Here is a 23760-nt window from a genome sequence, read left to right as displayed (position 1 = left end):
GAATTGCGATCATATTCTAATACAGTTAAGCATTCTTTTTTTGTCAAAACTATTACGGAATGGAATAATCTGCCGACGTTTGTAGTGAACAGCCCGAATGTAAAAATGTTTGATAGCTTGAGAGCTTCACGCATGTAAAGCCTTGTTTGTTTTTTTAAATGATCTGTTTTCCCTTCCGTGAAGCTCGTGTAACTTTGTTGTGCCTTTTTGTATTTTATCTTTGCTCACCTCTGCTTGGAGTCAAACGACTCCGCAGTATTGCTAAATAAATAAATAAAGTAAGTTGACTTACTCAATATAGCAAAGAGGGCACGACGGACACAACCGATGTATTAAACTTTCTACTGTAGCAATTTTCATTCGGACAACCATTTTATTATTAGTGCATTTCAGTTTGCGTACTGCGGTGTATGCGTAAGGATTTATTGACTTGCTTTTCGTTGTGTTTAATTTTTTGTGACGAACCCGGCACTTCCGTTGCTGGTGTTTTCGGTGAAAGTATAGGGGAGCGGCAACACGCGGCGCCACCCGACATTTCAGGATTCGCTGCAAGGCGAAATATGTGGCGCTGCCGTCGCGCGACCAAACTTGAGCATGGGTTTGTAGCAACCAAAGCTACATAACACAGTTGACACGTAGAACATTATAAAACAGGTTGTCCTTTATAAATCGTCTTCATACACACTACAGGCAGTTGCACATAAACCTGACTACTGACACACTCAGAACACATGGAACAGCGCAGATGCTCTGATATCAGTAGTTAAAAGAAAAAAAATAAACAGCATCGGAACCAAACTTGAACATGGGTTCCGCAGCACCGAAAGCTATACATAACTTCCCACGTATAAAATGAAAAACAGGTTGTTCTTTATGAGTAGTCTTCATATGCACTACACGCAGTTGCACATAAGACTACTCACACACAAAGACGCATAAAAACGGAACAACGCAGGTGATATTTGATATCAGTAATTAAAAGAAAAAAAGCAGCCCCGTAACCAAGCTTGAGCATGGTTTCCTTAGCACCCACACTTAGCACGCAGAACATGAAAAAAATAGCCTGTCCTTTATACATTTTCATACACACTACAGGCAGTTGCACAAAAAACCAGACTACTCACACACACACAAACACACATGCAGATGCACAAAAACAAAACGGTGCAGGTAACCTCTGATATCAGTAGTTAAAATAAAAAAAGCCTCGTAAGCACAGTGCAGCAAGTTTAAGCTCCTGTGCAGTCAATAATCCTTATATGTAAAAAACATCTGCAACATCCATTTGACACCTTAGTGGGAATGCCCCCTGCGCGCTATGAACTCACACTCGAGGCAGAAGAAAAAGAATTGGGGTAACACTTCTATGTAAATCTACATCATAACCCAATTTTCTATCTCCAAATATATTCCGAGGTCGCCTCTCTCTGGGGGGTCATCAGGGTGAGGCAGGCCACCACCCGAGACGACCATGTCGGCGTAGCACATGTTGATGTTCCTCAGCGTCAGTGGCATTGTTATGTGTTCACCGGTCAGGGAAGGCACCCTCGCTTCGTAATAGCTTATAGCCTGTAAATACAGGAGAGAGAGAAATAAAAAGAAGTCACGTTTGCAATCGCTCCGGAGTAATCAGTTAATAACTGCGTGCAGTGTTAGCATCTTCTAGGCCCTTTTGTGTGTTCTTCCCGTGGCGTTTCTTCAGCGCTATAAAAATCAAGAACATGTACTAACTCGTCAAAACGTCCTGCTGCAACAATGATCACGGCCAAACGCCGGGCGCAGTAACAACGTTTGGCCGTGATCATTGTCGCAGCAGGACTTTTTGACGGGTTAGTGATCACGGCTGCAGTAACATTGATGAGCTGTACTCCCCTGATGGGGCTGGGACAGGTAGGTCACCGCCGCTTGCTGCGGGAGCTAGCCTGCCACTGAATTTTTATCAGTTGTAGGCAGTTATTGCACCAGACACACCAATTCGGTGGTGGACGACGGCTGTTGTTGCGGCGCGCATCTTTCTCTCTCTCTTCCTTTTATTTCTCCTCTATTTTCTCTTCTGTCTGCAGAGGCAGCGGAGGTCGCTCAGCTACAGAGCCAGTAGCAGGCCCGTGCATTTTCTTTTCTTTCTTTCTACAGCCGCCACAACAGCAACAACAACAGCAACAAATTGAGCGTTGGCCGTGCTGGACTCGAAAACATTCTGTGGCGGCTGATGATGATAAAAAACTTAATTTCCACCGATTGAGGAGGCCCCCTACTCTCTGCATCTGGCACGCAAGCCCGAGGAATGGGGGCTGGAACCTCCGCGACTATGGACGGGTGAATCTTAGTCGCGGAGGTTCCAGCCCCCGTTCCTCAGGCCTGCGTGCCAGGAGCGGGGAATAGGGGGCCTCCTAAATCGGTGGAATTCCAATTTTACTTCGTGAAGCGATACTGCACTGCCAAAATTTCTTGCGAACGGTGACATCAACGAAGCTACACACGGCAAAACGCAAAACATTCGTTGCTGCTCTGGCGCATTCCTTGATACACTGCTCAAATACGCGTCCATGAAAGTGCAAAACATATTCATTTGCTTCCGGGTGTAAAGCATGTCTGCGATGTCATTATGCTGTGTCAGCCGCCACAGACTGACATTAGTTTTAATTAATGAATCACTCGTTAAGTAGGTAAAAAATAAACATTTTACTAATAATTGATCATAAATTAGTTAATTAATGAAATATTTATTAAGTCATCGATTTGTAATTAAACTATTAATTAGGAATTGATCATTGATTGACAGGGCCACATAAGGCACGCATTCGGCCATACGGTGGTGGTGCTCCGGTATTGTTCGATACCTCTGACGTCACCCCGCCTCGGCCAATCAGAGACGCCGCAAAAGCAGGACGCATTTTGTCCACGACATTATGAGCTATTAAAGGCTTTCGCCATAGTAAGCGCTTTGAGACCAGACTTAGGTAGTTTATTGAGGGGCTTTAGACTTAGGCACTTGCCTCATCGTAGGAGATTCTAGCTGTGTAGTAGAGATCTGCTCCCATCCTCGTGAAATGCGTATGTTCCTCGTCGCGTATGGTGACAACAACGTCCGCCGCAATGGTATCAGGAAGCTGGTCTCCTTCGCGGGGGAATGTGATCTTGGTGCCCGGCAAACAGCCCGGCTCAACGCGAACGCTTAGCACCTTCTCCTCGCGTATTGGCGTGCAGCCGTCCGCTGCCAGTACCGTTCTCTTAAAACGGATGACCTTGACGGTGCCTCTGAGAACCTCTTGCAATGTCACGAACACGTCTAGCTCCATGTCAGGACTCTTCATATGGGGTCTCTCAGGGCGTGTTCTCGAATTTGCTGAGCGATCCGTGAACACGTTGGATGTGTGACACCGCCAGCCGCTTAAGGAAGGTTCGTACTCGGAGTAGTTCGACTCTCTTGAACGTCCTATGCCACTAATATTCTCGCCAGCCGAGGATGTTCCGTAGCTGAATCGCCCCGCGCGAATAACAAGGGGATGACCAGCGGCTATCGAACTGTGCCTCCGATGAGGGTCTGAACCCGGACCAGTGCGGCGCGTTAAATGTCTTCGAGCATTCTGCGCGTGGATTGTCACTCGCTGTCCGGGTTGATGATGAGCTGGCGCCGAACCGAAATGGTGTGGCATGTGTTCTGGCCGATGGTTCACCGGCAGTTGTGCTGAGCGACCAAAAATATTTGGAATCAAATCCGAAGCTTGTGCCCATCTGCCACTTTGGTACGTCGCCTCTGGAATCGTACTGTTTAAGCTTACTGTCGTACTCGTCACGCTTCTCCTTGTCACTTAGCACTTTGTAGGCATCGCGTAGTCGTTTGAACTTTTGCTCAGCGTCGGGGGTTTTGTTCTTGTCCGGGTGGTACCTCAAGGCAAGTCGCCGGTAGGCTCTCCCGATGTCAGCCTCGCTGGAATTTTTGTTGATGCCGAGGACCGGGTAGTGGTCATGGTGCATGGTACCTTGTAAAATCAAGCAGAAGGGTAGTACACCAGTTAGCACCGTATGAAAATTCACTTCAGGTCAAATTGCATCACGGACAGTTCATGGAACATTCTACACGCTTTACAAGGCACCAGTATTTCAAATATGAGATATACAGGGTGCTTAAATAAAGTTTATTCCCTCTCTCTCTTTCTCAGGAAGACTAAGTAGTTTTAAAAATAGACTGAAAACAGAAAAACAATATTTCCAAGAACACACTCTCTACACCAGCGGACATAACTTGTTGCAAAACACCACTTTATGAATGTAATTAACAAATTTTCACTTTTAATTATCGTAGTCGGGCTGTTAGTTCCAATGGGCAGTTTGATGCCCTGAACCAGACGATGCCACATCTGCATTTGAACCGAAGAAAAACTCATTTTCTAGAGTTCTGCAGCTCGATGAAATCCGACGGTTTTTTCCGCACGCGACCGAAGCTGAGCGCACGAGGAGCGCCAGAAGTATGGCGCAAGCGGAACGTCCGATGGTGACGTGTCGTAATGAATGTAGCGCCCGAAGCTAGGGAGTGTAAACGATCATTCTTGCATCGATGTCCTCGCTTACGTTTTGCGAGGCCGGAGGCTTAGTGTCAGGTAAATTTTCGATGGGCATGGAGCTAACACGGCTTAAATTTTGAGGTCACTTGAAAGACTAAGCTGCCACAAAAACAATGCTTTTTTACCAGTTACTGTCATCGAATGACTTTCAGAAATGTGAATTATATGTGATGAACACCCGGAATTTCTAAACATAGTGCTTTGGACAGACGAGGTTCGATTTTGCAGGCACTCGAATGACATTTTGTACACTACCCATCATTGGTGCGACCATATAACCTACATTGGCTATGTCATAGCAAGAACAATGCAAGATGGTCAGCAAATGTTTGGTGTGGCATTTGTAACAGCCGTATTGTCAGTGCCTACTTCACCAACGGAAGCATTCTAAAAGGTGCTGTCTCTGCATTTCCACGAGCTACCATTGGTCGTTTAAAAAAAAAGAACAAACAAACAAAAAAGAAAAACAATGAATTCAGCATGACGGAACCTCGTAGAGACTTTATGTCATTCCTGGCAGGCACCGTTCCCAACCAAAAGATTGGGCGAGAAGGGGGGGGGGGGGGTGGGGGAGGGGGGGACCCTGACCTCCAAGGTCGCACGATTAGTCACTACTGGATACGCTCCGAGAATATGCTAAGCATGAAGATTTCAAGACAGCGCCAGCGAACCTCGAATACCTGAAGCCGCACGTCGAGATAATAGCTGAGTAGATTTCCGGAAGGATGCTCGTTTCTGCATTGAACTTATTAAAGACTGCATTCGTCTGTGCAGCGCTATGAAGGGCAGTAGGTTTAAACACGTCATGTGACAATCATTTCCTGTCATCCCAAGCAGTAGTGGCGTCGCGAGGGGGGTGTGGGAGGGGCGGTCAGCACCAGGTGCAATGCTCAGAGGGGGTGCAGCAATTAGATGGAGGAAGGGGTGGAGGGTGAAAAACTTTTGTATAAAGATACGAAAAGGTGCGCACTGGTGGAGACAGTGAATGACAAGTGTGATCTTCTCGTAGAACGAATTATTTTGTTGTGAGGAGCGCTTGAAAAAGATTCCACGCCATTTTAACGTCGGACAGGCCTATGTACGTGCGTGTACTCTCGAAAGACCAGTATTAACGTGACCCATCGGGAACCGCTGCGCTGGAGCCTGTTAGACGACACCCATCGGCAGCTGCGCCGCCACATCGCCTCTTCTCATTCTCTTCTTCTCACTCGTCACCTAACTCTCCTTTGCCAAGCTAGGACCGCTGGCAGCTAGCATCTTTCCAGCAGTCTTTTGTATTTTGTCTTGTTCATTGATCTCCTGTACCTGTCTCGCTCCTCGGTCCAGTCACACATCCGCCTCGCGCTTTCAAAACGCCGAAAGGCACGGAATGCCTGTTGCTCACGGGATGGCAAGTCTGATCACTACGCGCTGACAAGGACAAAAAAATGAGACGGAGGGCACATCAGTTATTTGCACCTGTGGTGTTCAGCTTTTGATGAAGTCAATGCTGCGCAACTGTATTTGCAGACAAAAGGACTATCCCTTGACAAAATAGTAGCAAAGTTGAAGGCCCTAAAGCTTTTTCTCGAAAAGGAACATGGTCGCCTAGCGGAAAATGCTGTTGAGCAGGCGCTCATAAAATGCAGTGAACTTGGAATTGCAGTTGAGAGGTGTGTCCGGTTAAGGAAGAGGATGGCAGGTGAACAAGCCAGAAATTCGAGACTTGCAGGAAGGAAATAAGACAACGATGCTGGTGTGCATTCATAAATTCTATGCCGAGCTCTGCACGAGATCCAAAAGCGATTAGAGATGTGGCAACTGTTTGGACCTGTTGAAGCAAACCTTTATTCATCTGAGGAAGAGCTCAAAGATTCTATTCCGAAACTTACCGAATTCTATGACGGACTGTCTGACATCGCACTCCTTATCGAAATTCCTAGGATGAGGAGACATCTCAAAGCAGCCGGTATTGCCCTCGAAGTGACCAACAGTTGGGCAGCATTGGACTTCTTGACATTCACTACGGAGTGGGATTTTGTGCACTAAATTCCCAAACTGTCATTAGGGCTGTAGCTTTTTCTCACGGTATGTGTGTCTGTGGCATCTTGTTAGAGAAGTTTTTCTAAGCTGAAACTAATAAAAAAACTTTCTGAGATCTACAATGGGTGATCTGCCAGTATGATCTATTGAAAGAGCTGGCAAAAAGCACCGATTTTGATCAAGTGATCAGCAGGTTCGCAGTCCTGGAAGTCATGCAGGTAATCCCAATTTTTATTTCAGTTTCTATTTTTCTTTGCACTCCGTGAATATCTGCTTTCAATATAACCGTTTTTTTTTTGTTACAACTTCCATGAATAAAAATGGTCTTTAAGTACTCAAACATAATGTAACAGTAAAAGCTCGATTATACGAATCTCACGGGGTCGCGAAAGAATTCCTGTCACCCGAACATTGATATCAAAACGAAAGAGAATAAGTTTGCAGAATCATGTGAAAGGCAGTTGCGCAGAGCTGTTTACGTCCGAGAATGGTTATTACGGTCGCGCGGTCACAGCCCGCCACACGCGGCGCACACAGCGCGACATGCAATCGCGACGTTGGCGTCGTGCGCGCCACGTGCCTCCGCGGACTTCTCGTGGTGCGTACAGCACGACTAGCGTTACTATATAGGCTTAGCACGACAAAAGATGGCGACGCGCCGGCCGAGCTTTGCCGAAGACTGCTCGCGAAGCGTACAGTGTGCGACTACAGCAGTCGCGAAGTCTACGATATGCGGACCACGCATCACCGCAAACTGCTCGTGATGCGTACATACAGCGCGGCTAGCGATCGCAGTTCGCGCGTTCGATTTCGTAGTGGTGCTGGAGAGCGACCGGAACATCCGATGTTTTACACATTGTACATGATGCATTCCAGTCGGGGAATTTCGCGATTTCCTATCATCCCGAAATTCGTATCAACCAGATTCGTATCACCAAACTTTTACTTATATAGGTAAGTTCTTGATTTTACTTTCGCCTTGCACTCTTTTCGTGAATGTCTGATTTAAAATAACCGTGATAATTTTGTTATAATTTGCATGAAGAAAACTGGCCAAGTGTTCAAATATTTTGTATATCGGTCGGTTCTTGATTGTTTAGCGAATGTGTTCGAGGGATTCGTGTAAGCCTTTAAAAGTCACAAAAAGCAAATAATTATGTCTGCCGCAAATACAAAATTTAAAAATTTGGTACATGTGGCAGACATAATTATTTGCTCCTTGTGACTTTTGCAAGTATCGTGTTTTCTTGCGTGGTCGACTGTGAACACTATTTATAGGGGGTTTGCAGAGACTGTGGTAGATGTTATAGAATCGGAATGGATCCGAATGATAGCATCGAATGAAATGGATGAGAACATTCGCGAGTTTTATTCAACGACAGAATTCCCGCAAGCTGTGGGGGCACTGGAGAGCTGCCATTTTCCAGTTCCCCACCACAACTGAATGCAGTGGACTACAGGAACTACAAGGGCTGGCAAGTCTTTTTCTCTTTATTTTCTGTCAGTGCATAGGTGAGCACACTGTCTGGAACGCTGGAGCTGTGTGCTGCTGAGCAAATAACGTGGAATTTTGTCACAGTTACCCTGTTAATCTGCAATTGTGCTTTTGCCATCCGTGTAGCCATGAGGCATCGCTCGAGTGCAAATATTGCCTGTGAATGCTTCCACATGTATTAAATCTTGACGTCCTTTTCATCTTGTAAAGAACATATCTGGGTTCAAGAACAATTGCCGGCATAAGGACATGGCTAGGGGTAGTTTATTTAGGAACAGGACATCAATGCAGGCAAGAAAACAAGGATTTTGTTGAATGTCCCAGTGACAATATAAGCCAGTTTGGAAACGGGGCCAATATTATTCTATTGGGGGACATGAACTGCCACATCGACGATCTGGATGGATACACGGATTGTAACGGGAAGCTAATGCTAGATTTCTGTGAGCGACACGATCCAGTTATAGTAAATAGAGAAACAAAATGTGAAGGCCAAATCACGTGGGAATTCCGCAACAGGCAGACGACCATTGACTATTGTCTAATGTCGCAGGAAACTTATAGCAAGGTCAGAAAAATGGAAATAGACGAAGAAGGGGAGTGTAGTCTGGGAAATGATCATGGATGTATTAGTCTGCAGATGGGGCCCTTGATTAAAAGAGAAATGGAACTTATACGAAACGTGAACGGAAAATTAAACGATGATCAAATAGCGCAGACAGCAGCAGACATAGAGGAAGCAATAGAGAAAAGCCCCATGGAAGACTGGGATTATGAACAGGTAGAACTACTCATAAGGAGGAAAATTCAGGAGGTTAAAGTAGCAAACCGCTGGAATGGAAAGAGGAAGCCACGGAGCTGCTGGAATAAAGAAATCAGGGAAGCTATTGAACAACGACGGGCTGCTTCAAGGGAACACCAAATGGCAAAGAAAGCGCAGGTATCTCAGGAGGAAATCGACCAAAAATGGGAATCATATCGACAGAAGAAACTTCAGGAGCAGGCCCTCGTCCAAAGTAAAATAAGGCAGTCCACCGATCGCTGGATGGCTGACATACACGATGCCTCTAGAGGCAGAGCAAGAAAATTCTGGAACCATATAAGCTGGCTATAGAAGAAGAATCAAAGAAAGCAGGATCTGATTCAAGATAACGAGGGAAATTGTTTAAAGGGAGACAACGCAGTGAACTACATTGAATCAGTTCTGGCCGAGTCGTTTAAGAGTGACGATAGGGTAATCTCCGCAAATCAGGAATCAACACAAGGTAGCAGAATACAAAGCAGCTTAGAACTGATCGATCTAAACTGGAAAAAGGCAGAAAAAAGTATTCCTAAAACCATATCTACAGGAATAGATGGAATTCCGATCAAGCTGAATAATGAACTCGGTCCAAAGAGTAAGGAAACGTTGCTAAAACCTCTGGAGACCGTCATAACGAATAAGCAAATTCCGGATAGCGGGCGGCAGAGTAAAATGATATTGATGTATGAATGGAAAGGAGACAAGATGCACATAAAATCCCACAGGCCGATTACCATAACATCTGTTATGTACAGGTTAGCCATGCAGGCGGTGAAATCAAAGGTGCAAGCATGGGTAGAAAGAAGCAAGATATTCGGAGAACTTCAGAAAGGCTTTAGAAATGGTAGGCGCTTAGATGATAGCCTGTTCGTGCTTACCCAATGCATCGAAATATCTACAATGGAAAATAGACCTTTGTATTTGGCCTTCCTGGACATAAACGGGGCGTACGACAACGTGAACAGGGAACTCCTGTGGAACATTAAAAGAAGGTATCGGTTCTGAGATAGAGTTCCTAAAGGAAATATCTCGGGATAACAAAGTAGAAATTACGTGGGAAGAGATAAGAAGTACAGAAGATGTCAAAGTATACAAGGATTAAGGCAACGCTGCCCTCTATCACCGGTGCTGTTCATGCTTTATATGATAAATCTGGAACGGAGGTACAAGAGAGTAACCTAGGTTTTAACCTGTCATAGATTAGGTGGAAAGGCTGTAGAGTAGCGCCTCCCCGGTTCGATGTATGCAGACGATATTGTGCTGCTAGCTGAGAGTCCGGAAAAATTGCAAACTCTAGTTAAGTATTGCGGAGACAAAGGGGACGCTCTAGGCTTCAGTTTCAGCGCAGTTATGTCGGGTCAGATGATTTTCAACGGCTCAACTGATCAGGGTCTCAAAATACAAGGCCATGAAATACCTAGAGTAACAGAATATAAATATCTGGGGGTATGGGTAAACGAAGGATTGGCATACATTGGAAAGCATGAGCAATCAGTTAAGGCCAAAGGGCGAAGGAATGCCGGGATAATGAAGCATACGGCATTGTGGGGATACAATAGGTATGAGGTTTTGAGGGGTATTTGGAAAGGAATTATGGTGCCCGGACTTACTTTCGGAAATGCGGTTTTGTGCCTAAAATCAGAGGTACAGTCGACATTAGAAATAAATCACAGATCCGTTGGAGGATTAGCACTTTGTGCCCACGCCAAAACTACAAATGAGGCGGTACAGGGAGATATGGGCTGGGCATCTTTCGAAGTACGGGAAGCTCAGAGTAAAATATTACATGAGGAACGCCTGAGGAAATTGGACAGTAACAGATGGGCAGCTAAAGTATTTAAATACCTTTACTTAAAAAGCGTTGACTCACAATGGAGGAAAAGAACTAGGAAACTAACTAGTAAGTATGCTAGTCACAAGGACAGAAATAAAGAGCATTAAGCAACAGGTGAAAAACACAGAAGGTACAAATTGGATAAATTCGATGGAAAAGAAACAGAATGTGGAATTACACCGAAAGTGGAAAATGCAGATAAGGAAGGAAGATTTGTTTCATAACTCAAAAGGCAGTGCCCTACGTTTTGAAGCTAGATCAGGGTGCCTTAGAACACGCAGCTATAAAAAGAAATTTAACAATGGAGATGACGCATGTGCTGTATGAGGTAACTCCAGTGAAACAATTGACCATATTATACTCGAATGTAATAGTATCTATCCGGAAGTTGATGCAGGCGCAATCACTGTTCCTGAAGTTCTGGGGTTTAGAAATAACAGTGGCCGGGTGAATAAACCGGCGGTGGAAACTAGCAAAAAACGACTGGAAGATTGGTGGCTTAGAAGCAGAGAAGTGACATAATGTTAGTAATGTAGAAACAAAAAATTTTGGAAATAAAATAATGGTTTAGTTAACCAATCTAAATCAATAACTAAGATATAGGGAGAAAAATGAGCATGATAGCTACTGCTACCACCCCGTTTCAAAGGGGACACTCCAATATTACATACATCCCATCCATCCAACCCATATTTCGGTGCTAATGAAGCTGGCTTAATTGTTTTTTTGCGTTTCAGGGAGGATTGATGCAATATTTATTGCTAGAGGGCGCTTTATTGTTCCTATGATAAGCTCCATGAAACCCCGGCCCTCAATCCCCAGCGGCTTCGGAACAACTGACCACGGCGGCGGTCAGACCTGGGACGCAGCCGGGGGTGCTAAAAAAGCCTGGCTCCGCTGGACAGGCCGCTATTGGAAACTGACCCTGGCAACGTTTAATGCTAGAACCCTAGCTAGTGAAGCTAGTTTAGCAGTGCTGTTAGAGGAACTAGAGGGCATGAAATGGGATGTCATAGGGCTTAGTGAGGTTAGGAGGCTGAATGAGGCATATACTGTACTGAAGGAAGGGCATGTACTGCGTTATCGAGGTTTACCAGAGAGGCGACAACTAGGAGTAGGTTTCCTTGTCAATAAGTATATAGCGGATAATATAGATAAATTCTATAGTATTAATGAGAGGGTTGCAGGCATCGTAATTAGGCTTAATAAGCGGTATAAACTGAAGGTTGTACAGGCCTATGCACCTACATGTAGTTATGATGAGCAGACAGTTGAAAGCTTCTATGAAGATGTAGAATCGGATATGCGAAAAGTCAAAACGCAGTATACTGTACTAATGGGCGACTTCAATGCCAAGGCAAGGAAAAAACAGGCAGGAGACAAGGCAGTAGGTGACTATGGCATTGGTTTTAGGAATACCTTCTTCAGCAAACGGAAGAACCGGAAATGGACATGGGAAAGTCCTAACGGAGAGACTAAAAATGAAATAGACTTCATAATGTGTTCAACCCCCGCCATTGTGCAAGATGTAGAGGTAATCGGGAAAGTGGGATGCAGTGACCACAGGATGGTGAGGTCCCGAATGAGCCTAGATCTGAAGAAGGAACGCAGCAGATTAGTAAGAAAGAAAGCCGTCAACGAATTAGCGGTGAGGGGGAGGGCAGAAGAGTTCAGGATCTCGCTACAGAATAGGTATTCAGCTCTAACTGAGGATGGCGAGATTACCCTAGAGGCAAGGAACAATAATTTCAGAGGTATCTTTACTGAGTGTGCGGTAGAAGTAGACGGTAGGATAGTTAGAGAGGATACCGGTAAGCTGTCTAAGGAGACGAACGATTTGATTAAGAAACGCAAGAGTATGAAAGCTTCCAATCCAACAGACCAGATCGAATTGGCAGAGATATCAAAGCTAATCAATAAGCGCAAGGTGGCTGATATAAGGAAGTATACCATGGAGAAAATTGAGCATGCTGTAAAGAACGGAGGAAGCCTTAAAGCGGTAAAGAAGAAATTGAGCATAGGCAAAAACCAGATGTATGCGTTAGGGGACAAGGCCGGCAACGTCATCACGAATATGACAAGATAGTCAAAGTAGCCGAGGAGTTCTATACAGATCTCTACAGCAGCCAAAGTAGTCAGGACCGTAACGAAATTGGCGGCAGGGAAAAACAGTCAGACGTTCCACCAGAGACGAAGGACGAGGTCAAGAAAGCATTACAAAATATGAAAAGGGAGAAATCAGCTGTAGGGGATCAGATAACGACAGATTTGCTAAAGGACGGGGGGGATATCGTGATAGAAAAACTGGCCACCCTGTATACGCAGTGCCTGGTGTCAACGACGGTACCGGAACCATGGAAGAATGCAAACATTATCCTCATTCACAAGAAAGGAGACTCTAGGGACCTTAAAAATTACAGACCAATCAGCTTACTGTCTGTTACGTATAAGGTATTTACTAAGGTAATCGCTAATAGAATCAGGAGAACCTTAGACTGCAATCAAGCAAAGGATCAAGAAGGGTTTCGGAAATTGTATTGTACTATCGATCAGATCCATACCATCAATCAGGTGATAGAAAAATGCTCGGAATATAACCAGCCCTTATACATAGCATTCATTGATTACGTAAAAGCATTTGACTCAGTTGAAACCTCGGCGGTGATGCAGGCATTGCGAAATCAGGGGGTAGACGAGCCGTACGTGAAAGTGCTGGAAGATATATATAGTGGCTGCACAGCAACCGTAGTTCTGCATAAAGAAAGTAACAAAATTCCCATAAAGAAAGGTGTTAGGCAAGGAGACACAATCTCCCCAGTACTATTCACAGCTTGTTTAGAAGAAGTATTCAGAGACTTGGAATGGGAGCAGTTAGGGATAAGGGTAGATGGAGAATACCTCAGTAATCTGCGATTTGCTGATGACATTGCGTTGCTAAGCAACTCGGGGGATGAACTGCAAATAATGATTGATGACCTAGACAGAACAAGTATAAAGGTAGGCTTGAAAATCAATATGCAGAAGACTAAGGTAATGCTCAACAGCCTCGGGAAGGAACAGCAGTTTACATTAGGTCGCGAAATACTGGAAGTAGTAGGCGAATATGTCTACTTAGGACAGGTAGTAACCGCAGATAAGGATAAGGATAAGATAAGATAGGTGGGCGGATGAGATTAAGAAGTTCGTAGGAGTCAAGTGGATGCAGCTAGCACAGAACCGGGTTAAGTGGAGAAATGTGGGAGAGGCCTTCGCCTTGCAGTGGGTATAATAAGGGTGATGATGATGATGATGATGGAGTGCGCGCTTTATAATTCGGGCAAATAGCTTTTCCAGTGTCCTTTAGGCTCTTAAGAGGGCTAATTTTTGGGTTCGTGTTTTATCATTTGTAGCGATGCCTAGGAGGTTGCTGTACACGGATCACCACGTCACATTCGCCTACGACTGCGGAATAATTTATAATCGATTTTCTTCGCTCACATTTTTCGGTTTCGATTTTAACAGCCGAGCAATGTCTGACGTCACAGACAAGTCTAGGTCACGCGAGGGATGAAAATTCAGAGATATAATCATTGCTGTGTCATTAGACTTCGCTACAATGATAAAGCCAGCCTGCCTCAAGAACAAGAATCACTAAAAGTGAAGAATGAGCGATTATATCACTTTTTTTTTCATGCTGAGCATCAAAACATGATTGTGACGTCCCAGCCACCTCTCTGCTGTCGAAACCGAAACTGGTGAGAAAAGAAAACTCAGTTATAGATTAGCGGCCCTAGGTTAAACCTGCGTGCGTATCGTTATACAGGAATGACTCATTAACAAAAAGAAATATGCCCCCAAAATTTGGTGTCTATAGTCCTTTAAGTGAAGCAAATGCAATGCTGCAATTTTTGGACCTCCCGTTTCGGCCTGTCTGTGTCCATCGTGGACAGAGGAATCGCCCACAACTGTGGCACCACTATCGGGCGGGCTGATCAAGAGTAAGAGACGAGATCAAAAGATCGCTGCTTGTCTCTTGCATCCGTACGGATGCTTTAGCAATAGAAATGACACATGACAAAAAAAGACGTAAGGCTGAGCACATCGCCATGCAGGAGGATGCGCCGCTGGGGTTAAAAGCGTGTTGGTGTATAGACTTGCTATGCGATTCTGTATTCATACAGAATGAAAGAACCGTGTCACAAGGGAGCGAGGGGAAGCCTTTTAAAAGTCTGCTATCACGCATGATAGCTATGCTAGCGCCCATTCGGTAGCGTTTTCTGAACAAGAACAGTGTTGTTATCTGCGCAGAAAATCGGAATAATCATGCGTTGTCACATCTGTAACTTAGATAACGCACCCCTTGGTAATGTGTGCAACCGACTAGCCCCCTTTAGAGTCTTGCTAACGTTTAGTGACCATACTTTTTGTATTATGTTCGCCTTACTTCACATTTTAATCATCCAGTCGACGTTGCTGTAATCTCTGTCTGCCGATAACTTAGCCCCCTCCTAGGCTTTTCGCGACGAACTTGTGTACTGCGGTGTAGTGCGTAACGCGGGGCTCAGCCAAATGAACACCTGGAGAACAACGTTTCCCTCGAAGCACGCCAGTAATATAAATATCGGATTTCGAATACGTGCGTATAAGACGCGACAATGCTTCTTGTGGCGCGAAGGCGAAATGTGTAGTATTTTCCATTTCTCAACGGTCACTATGCTCGCATGCTGGGCTGTAAAACGTAGGACCCATGACGTGGCTCGCAGGGAAGCTGGTTTATGTCAATTGATGTAGTCAACGATTACGACAGTTGCTAGATCAGCAAGCTGTTCATGGGTAAAATACAGAAAAAAAGTCATTGGAATAATATATGCTTAACAAATTTAATTATAACTTTGATGTTCTGCAGCTCAGCACGTAAGAAATAAGGTACACTTACCACTTACAACCAATAATCGATGCCGTAAGCCCTTCTTAAATGCGCTTTGTTTAATATTAAGTACATGCTTCAATGCTGCTTCGGTCAGAAACAACATATATATACATATAGAACCATATAACATACAACATATAGAAACAACCACTCTTTGACCTCCGATACTACCGCTCGGCATGACTCACACAGCAACAGTTTCATATCACATGATAAGTGACACCGGACTAATTCTTGATACAGCACTTCTTTATAGCATGACGTACAACTCTTATAGGGTCATTGAGGGTTGACGTCACTTGGCGATGATGTCACTAGGGGACCAACTTCCGGCAGCACGTTTTATGGACATTTCCAGCACCAGCGTAATTAATAAACCCAGTGGCCTCTGGACACAGAGTAAATAACGTTACAAAACATGTTCGGTTAACATGGGCATAACTTCGATGGCCGATGAGCAACGTCGTGAGCGCATCAATTTCATTCTGGCTATTTGCTTGGCACTCTAATGCCATTACTTCGAATTCGCTTTCCACGAGTGCAATTAACGTAACAGGCTTCACTGTTGTTACGACCAAAACAGTGCACAGTGCGTTTATGATAAAAAACGTGAACAAGCGTTATTTTTTTAGTTACGCGGTAAAATAATAATATCCGTAATAATTTTAAAACAGCAACGCTCTTATTTAAGGCGTATTATTTATGTGCTCTACGACTGCAACATGCGCCGCCGAGGAAAGCAAACACAATGAAAAGCACAGCCGTATGAGCGTCAACGCGTTGAAGAACAAAAAAAAAAAACGAAGTCGTCCTTGAATAACAACTAAACACCTGTAGTTATTAAAAAAAAGGCAACAGTTATTTTTTATTTTGCATTTATAGAGCGTGTTTAGTTCTTTAAGCAAAACCGAAAGCAACGACAGCGGCGCCACTAAATTGTGGCGCCAAACACCAGAATTATTTCAATAGCCTTCGAGTTTTGCCGTGTAGCAGCGGCACAACTGCTTCGAGTTCGAACGCTATTGAAAATCTCGAAGGCTATCGGCTCAATCGCCTTTGAAAATGACCGTGTGACTGGGGTATAAAACGACGAATAAGAAGGCGAAAAACGCTCGGTCACCCGCAGCAAATGTTTTTGCTCCACATTCGGTTCAGCAGCATTGAACCCTTCTCATTTATATGTGGGCTGGTAGCTTACACTCTCGCGTCATACTCTTAAAGGACGAGCTTAAGTGTCCCCAATAATGTAGGACCTTACACTGTAGGGCGTGATAGGGTAATAATGTAGCAGACAAAAGAAGCTTCCGCCGTTGCTATCGCAATTCAACTAGGGTTAACCAGAGTTAAACCACAACTAATTTTTTATAGTTCCTAGCGCTGTTTTTTTTTTGCGCGCGGCAGTGCGCAACGCAAAATACATTCGGCTACACATTACTAAAGCTAACCAAGCACAGCCAAGTGTAACGGAGCTTCCACTGTCGTATACCCCTTTCACACGCTCATTTTCAAAGGCGATTGAGACGATAGCCTTCGAGATTTTCAATCGCGAATGAACTCGAACGAGTTGTGCCGCTGCTACACGGCAAAACTCGAAGGCTGCTGGAAAAGTTCTGGTGTTTGGCGCAAAACGTTTGTGGAGCCACTATCATTGCTTTCGGTTATCTTAAAGAGCTAATATCTTTGTATAAATGAAAAATAAAATATAACTTATCTTTTTTTTTTCAGTAACATCAGGTTTTTAGTTGTTTTAGAGGACAACTTTGTTGCTGTTTTTAATGCGGTGGTTGTGCTTTTCATCGTGTTTGCTTTTCTCAGCGGTGCAGGGTACGGAGGAAAAATATATTGCGCTTTTAAAATAAGCGCTGCTATTTAAAAAAAAAATATTATGCATACTAATATTTTACCGCGTAAATTAAAGATGAAATAATAACACTTGTTCATGCTTTTGTATTGTAATCGCGCTGTGCGCAAGAGATTGCGTTGCGTTCCTTGGGTCAACGCACTAGCAACCTTGCGCGACGTTCGAAGGCTTTCGAGATATCGATAGAGTTCTGAGCTGCTCTGTTGACTTGATAAACTATCGACCCAATGGACATTGAAAACGCCCGTGTGGCAGCGTTCGAAGGCCTTCGAAATGTCTGTATGACAGGGTATTACTTGGTTTAGAAGAGTTAAACCACAGTGTTTTATTTCAGCGAAGCACCTCGGCGAGCAACATCTACCGGTTGATATGAAGCGCTGCCTGCCGCCTACGCGACAAAGTAAACGCTATCAGGCCCACCAAAGAAGGCCCTGCAAGGCTCTGCATGGAGAGGCACGCACCCAGCGACAGGCTCCCTCTCCCTTTAAGGGAGCGGCGAGTCACGTGGTTCGTCTCATGACCACAGCTGGCGAAGGTCTGGCGCGCGACGCAGCGGTACTGTCTGTAACGTCACATGCATGTATGACGTCACAACACCCCCTGTGCTCCTCCAGCTGAAGGTCATATTATCGTACCAGATGACCTTGGCGAAACGTGGCTAGAGGGGCTTTCCCCTCTAAGAATAGCGGGTGATAACAGCGCTTCGTTTCGGCCCATCTTTCTTATATCACGAAGTCCCGCGGTGTTCGTAAGTGGACCTGAGATGCCGCAGACGCGCTCGATCACCAAGTTCCCTTTAAAAACGGACGCGCTTTGAAAACTTCAGTGCCTCTTAAAAGTACACGACTAGCTTCGCTATGCTATTTTCGCACTACACGCGAGAGATGGAAAGTACTGCAATGGCCGATTTTACTGTTGGTGACACGTAGAGGAATACACCGTAGAGGAATACCTGACACCGAGCATACGCCGCCTTTGACCCTTTTCTGGCTTGCGCGCTCGACTGACAATCGGCAAACGCTCTGTGACGACCACTTGACGCGAAGATCACGCGAATATAGCTTTTCGATGGAGGCGAAAAGCATGGCGTCCGTGTGCTGTGCGATGTCAGTGCACGTTAAAGAACCCCAGGTGGTCGAAATTTCCGGAGACCTCCATCCAGTACGGAGTCTCTCATAGCCTGAGTTGCTTTCGGACGTTAAACCCCACAAACCAAACCAAACTCATTTATATGATGAAAGGGGATAAAAGGAGATCAGCCAAATACGTTAAAGTAGGCAAGCGCTATCCGTGGGCGCTACAAACCCTCAAAATCGTTCTAAACATGACACTTCGTTCATAGCAGTGCAGCGAGCAACCATTTTGTATCTGGCGGTGCTAAGTCAGGTTCACTTCTTTTGTTCGGCAAACGCTTTGACAGCAGGCCACCTTTCCCTGTACGATAAAACGTTTGATGTGGTCGCCACGGAGGTTGCGCCGTCCTAGCATTCAAGCGTGATGTAAACATTTGAGGACTATATATATGGCCGCTTACAAAAAAGCGGACGTTTCTAATCTACATTCCGAAACTATATCGCCACAGCCATGCACGATAACGAGTAAAATTAACACATCGACACAGGGCTCCTACCGGTCTCAACCCAAGGAGTGTATCATCAGGTGCCGGGCCGACAAAGGTTCAGCACTTGGGGAGGGGTGCCTGGATTTAATATTTTTTCTCCCAAAAGTACGCCGCCGTTCTGGGGCATAACCATATATCCGCGAACTATATTAATCCCTATTTTGTTGATTTTAAACAGGCGCGAGCATGCGGCCTTATCACTTAGCGCATGGAAAGATTTTGCTCTTTGTTCATGCTCGCTGTGGCGAGACAGGGCGTTATCATTTTTATTTGTTGTGCAAGATGCGCCGATATGTATCGCGAAAGGACCGAGGCACGCGCGTTTGTTTCTAGTGCTCAGGGTTGCGCTAGTCACAGTTCGGGTCTTATCTAGATGATTCAGTCACGACTTTAAATTGAGCCCTGACATGTGCACCGGGCATTCGTATAGTCCGACAACTGCCGAGCCCTAGTTGCTGCTATGGCGCCGGCGTGTTAGTTCTTTTGCGGGCGCAAGTCAGTCCAATAAAAACTTGATTCCAGTCCTATACTAGGTCGGTTTATTTGTCGGCTACGGCATTGTAGCCACCACGGGAGAATACAGCATTGAAACCACGGCATGAAACAGACAGCATAGCATCATTAGCATATGACCAGATTGATCATCAAAATATTATAACTTAAAACCACAGGGAATTTGATTAATTCAATTCATTTTACATGCCATCTCACTTCGCTTTTCTGCAGCCGTACGCTCTGCTAGCCCGAGAAGAAAGTAGTTCGGTCAGATATGTCGATCTATACTGTAAGGAGGTACTGTTTAATTTTTTTTGCTCAATAATTCAAACGAAGGAGCATATCGAGAAGTAAAAGCAGCTTACTGTAGTTCTTGTGGCCTTTCTGGTGAACAAGCGCCAGTGATTCCGCGACTTTTATTGCGCTATATACGATCAGAGAATAACTTGCTTCTTGCCACGACCACTACGCGAGAACATTTTCCCATGCGTCTTTTAACTCCTGCATCCCGCAACTGCTGGGCGAAAGGGCTGTCTAACCAGTGGTCGTCGCATTACTCACGATATGATAGTCAACTGCGGTGGGGAAGCCGTTAATGCCGGCTTGCGATAGAGATGAGAGTGATAGAATATCTTTCCCAAAAAGAGGTCAGACGCAGTAATGCTTTTCTCATCTTTCAGTTTTCCGTCGCACAGAGCTAGTAATGTCGTGTTCAAACATGTTCTTTTATTCTCCACTATGCGGCAGGAACCATATTTACAGGCAGCCCCGCCATGCAGAGATAATCGCGTCAACCACATTGTTCAACCTTCGCGCCCATGTGTCATGCTATACCATCTTTACACACTCAGTTTTTTTTTTCGACCGGCGATCTTTTCGAAGGGCCTTCGCCACCATACCTCGGTCAAAACTGCCCATGAATATATTTTGCTGTTCTAAGCGGTCGCATTTCCTAAATCCCATCATTTACGCAATACTAGACTAACGGATTTGTTTTTTTTTTTTTTTTTTTTTTTTTTTAGGAAAACGAAGTAATGAGACGTGAATAAGTCTTGCAATGCGTTCTTACCTGAACGAAGTTGACAGACATCGACGACACCCTCTCGTTGCGGGTTGGGAGACAAACGGCTTTGCTGCTGGAGTGGAAAGAGAGCAGCAGCGAGGACGGAGTCGATTCGCAGCTTCCCTCCTGCCATGACACCCCTGCCCAGTACTCAGGAGGCGATCAAAGAAACCTGCTAACCTGCCTTAGCTGAGGAGCTTTACTAAAGCTCTGCAACGCGTGGTGTGCTTATATAGCCCGGGTCAAGTGCAAATAGCGAAAAGAATCGCGTTATGGTTATCGCAGTCCCGGGAAGAATGCGCGTGACATATTTGCACGTGAAATCAGCGCTTATATTTGGCGACGCCCGGAATTCAGACTGAGCGTGCGCGAAAAACCTATCTAACTTTGGGCTTTGAAGGCGCACAGTTCCCAGCATTTTTTTTTTTTTTTGAAGACTGACAGTTATCCTTTTTTTTAGTTCAAACATATTTACAGAACACATAAAAATTAGACGAGGGTTCCATAGTCAGAAGGCTGTATACCGACACCCTCGATAGACAATTACTGCAACAGAAATAGTAACACCATAGTTAACGAATTGTTACAAGATGCAAAATATGCCAAATAAGTATTTTTACACAAAAACAATATAGCACAGGTATCAGACCTATAAAATGCGTAAAAAATTCAGTAATTCAACAAATACATCTTCAACTTATTCTTATATATGAGTAAGCAGATTGATGTTTTCAGTGGTAAAGATCACGGGTTCCGAAATGAAATGACTGCAAAAGATGAAGTAATTTTTTCATAATTATTACGATCGTTTGAGTAAAAAATTATTATTGCGCGAATCTTGTAGGGTTGTAGTTCGAAAACAGTATAAGATTACCAAACTGAAAATGCAGGGTGTCATTTAATAGATTAAAGAACATGACTCCGAGCTGATACTGAGCTGGTGCGCTGATAAGATATACGATGTTCATATAATAAGGAACGAGGCTTAGTAGAAAAACAGCTGCGGGGGATAACGCGGATGGCCTGATTTTGTAAATGCTGTGCAGGCGATAAATGGCTGCGGTATTTCCCCGAGCAACAATCCCGTAAATGAGACGACTACGAGCGAAAGCATTATACGAAGATAAGGGAATATAAGATGGAAAATATGGACGTGCTTTAATCGGAGCTCTGATGCCAAACATAGATACTTTTCTATATGCGCTCACAGATAGCCAATCGCGTGATCTTACTTCCACTGCGCTTTCTTTAACTGGAGCTAAAATAACTGAAAATTTGAGAACAATGCTGGAAAAGCGAGAGCAGTTCTCAAGCGCTATTGTCCGATTACCACGAATCTATCTCCCTCAAAATGCCTGCGCTTTAAAAAAAAAAACAAGCCCGTATCAGTTTAATTTAGCAGCGTAGCCGTTTTGAAGATACTGTCGCTCGTTTAGAGCTCCCGACGCCTCGGTTGCTCTCCACGATATATTACCGTTCAGAAACGAATGGTCTCCGCTTTGTGCTATCAAACGAGTGCGTCAACAACATGGGGAACTGATTTTATATTTTCCCCACTGATAGCTGTGTCCTCCTTTCTGGGTTCTAAAATCGCGTCAGTTGTCTATTTGGGTCAAGTGCGTATCTTCACATAGTGGTGACAATGCCGAAAGGCCGAAGTCAAGAGACTGGTGCAGTACTTAAATTAAATCTTTATTAGGCTGACTTGCATCCGCGAAATATTTAAGCAACTCTGCGATGGCGATAAGAGCAAGTTCATCGAGCTATGAAACCCAGTTGCACTCGTTGCAACGCTCAATTTTAAGTCGGCCAAGGAACATCGAAACAAAGCCGCAAAAAGTGACAAAATAACGCGGAACATTGTGAAACGAACGCCATTGGCTACAATCATTCGAGATATATCTCGGCGCATCTTGAGTGGCAAAGAAAATGATAAAGCCGTGTCTCAGCGAAGCTCAGCGTAAACAAACAAAGAACAAAATATCTTTCTTAAGAAAAGAGGGAGATTTGATGGCTGCATTGATTTGGCCGTGTCATGGTGTTTGCCTTACACCGTCCAACGACGCTTTGCCTCGGTTGTGTTTGCGGGCTCTTCTGTGATTAACAAGTGTAGCTGTTAGCCACAATCAGAGGATGACGATGATGACCTCAGACAAAATGGCACATACCCACGGCGGGGGATTGGCCAGGGTGCATTGTAGATTGTAAATATTTATGTTCAAGGACTGGACCATCCGTGGGCGCAGCTCGTACATCGCTCCTGATATCCCTTTCTTTCACATCGTGATTGGCGCGCGGTCATAGGACGCTGCAGCGAATGCTTCGAAATACATATAGTTTTCGTCTCAAAGCGAGGGCTCTGAAGCAGACAAAAATGGGCGGTGTGTAATTCGAAGCTTTATAATAAGGAGGGCGGGGGTGTGGGGGGGGGGGGGGTATTGGCTTGGGGTATAGAGCCCCACCTATTCGGGATTGCCCTAATAATTATTACCAAAATCAAGCATAGCAAGGAGAACAACACCGCGAATGAAATGAAAAAAAAAAGGCAGGGTTTTAAAATCCCACCTCTCTCGGTAGCGAGCACTCAACACTGTGGCGCAGACTGTAGACACACATTCTTCTCTCACGTAGACATGGTAGTGTTATAATTACTGTAATTTCATTACCTTTTGATGGTATTTGATAATAGCGAAATTAATTAAGAATAAGGGGACCTTACTGGTTTGGGGAACAGCAAGGGCCAGAAGGAAAGCCTCAACGATCGTCCTTTCAGTGCAACATTCCGCGCATGCGCGCTGGCGTCTCGCTATTCCCTCTTAACCCTAAACGATAGGGTTCCCATTTTCTAAAACCCTTTAATAAGTATTACTATAATCACGCAAAATGCGCCGCAAATAAACGTCACTTAAATAATGCGGGGCGAGGATGGGGGGAGGGGGGGGGGCACCTTCGCTTCAGGTTAGAGTTGCTCGAACCGAGGTCGCAAAACAAGGTTTGCTTTGATTTGTGGGGTTTAAAGTTCCAAGGTGACAGGCTATGAGAGACGCCTCCAGTGGAGGGCTTTGCGGAGTAATTTCGACCACATGGGGTTCT

General features: G+C 44.8%; 1 protein-coding gene across 1 annotated transcript; it reads right to left on the bottom strand.

Moving 5' to 3' along the window:
• Window positions 1-380: 380 nt before the first annotated feature.
• On the bottom strand, window positions 381-20986 carry LOC146182980 (uncharacterized). The gene is made up of 3 exons (XM_084609004.1): window positions 20674-20986; window positions 2997-3983; window positions 381-1569 (listed from the first exon to the last, which is right to left on the bottom strand). Exons 1-2 carry the CDS (start codon window positions 20798-20800, stop codon window positions 3445-3447), a joined length of 666 nt encoding a protein of 221 aa, XP_084465130.1. The 5' UTR covers window positions 20801-20986; the 3' UTR covers window positions 381-1569; window positions 2997-3444.
• Between the last annotated feature and the right edge of the window lie 2774 nt (window positions 20987-23760).

Source organism: Amblyomma maculatum, chromosome 7 (assembly GCF_055883805.1).
Source record: "Amblyomma maculatum isolate TAMU_Amacu chromosome 7, ASM5588380v1, whole genome shotgun sequence".
Taxonomy (NCBI): domain Eukaryota; kingdom Metazoa; phylum Arthropoda; class Arachnida; order Ixodida; family Ixodidae; genus Amblyomma; species Amblyomma maculatum.
The sequence above is the reverse complement of the archived record's forward strand: the minus strand, read 5'-3'. Positions and strand labels throughout refer to the sequence as shown.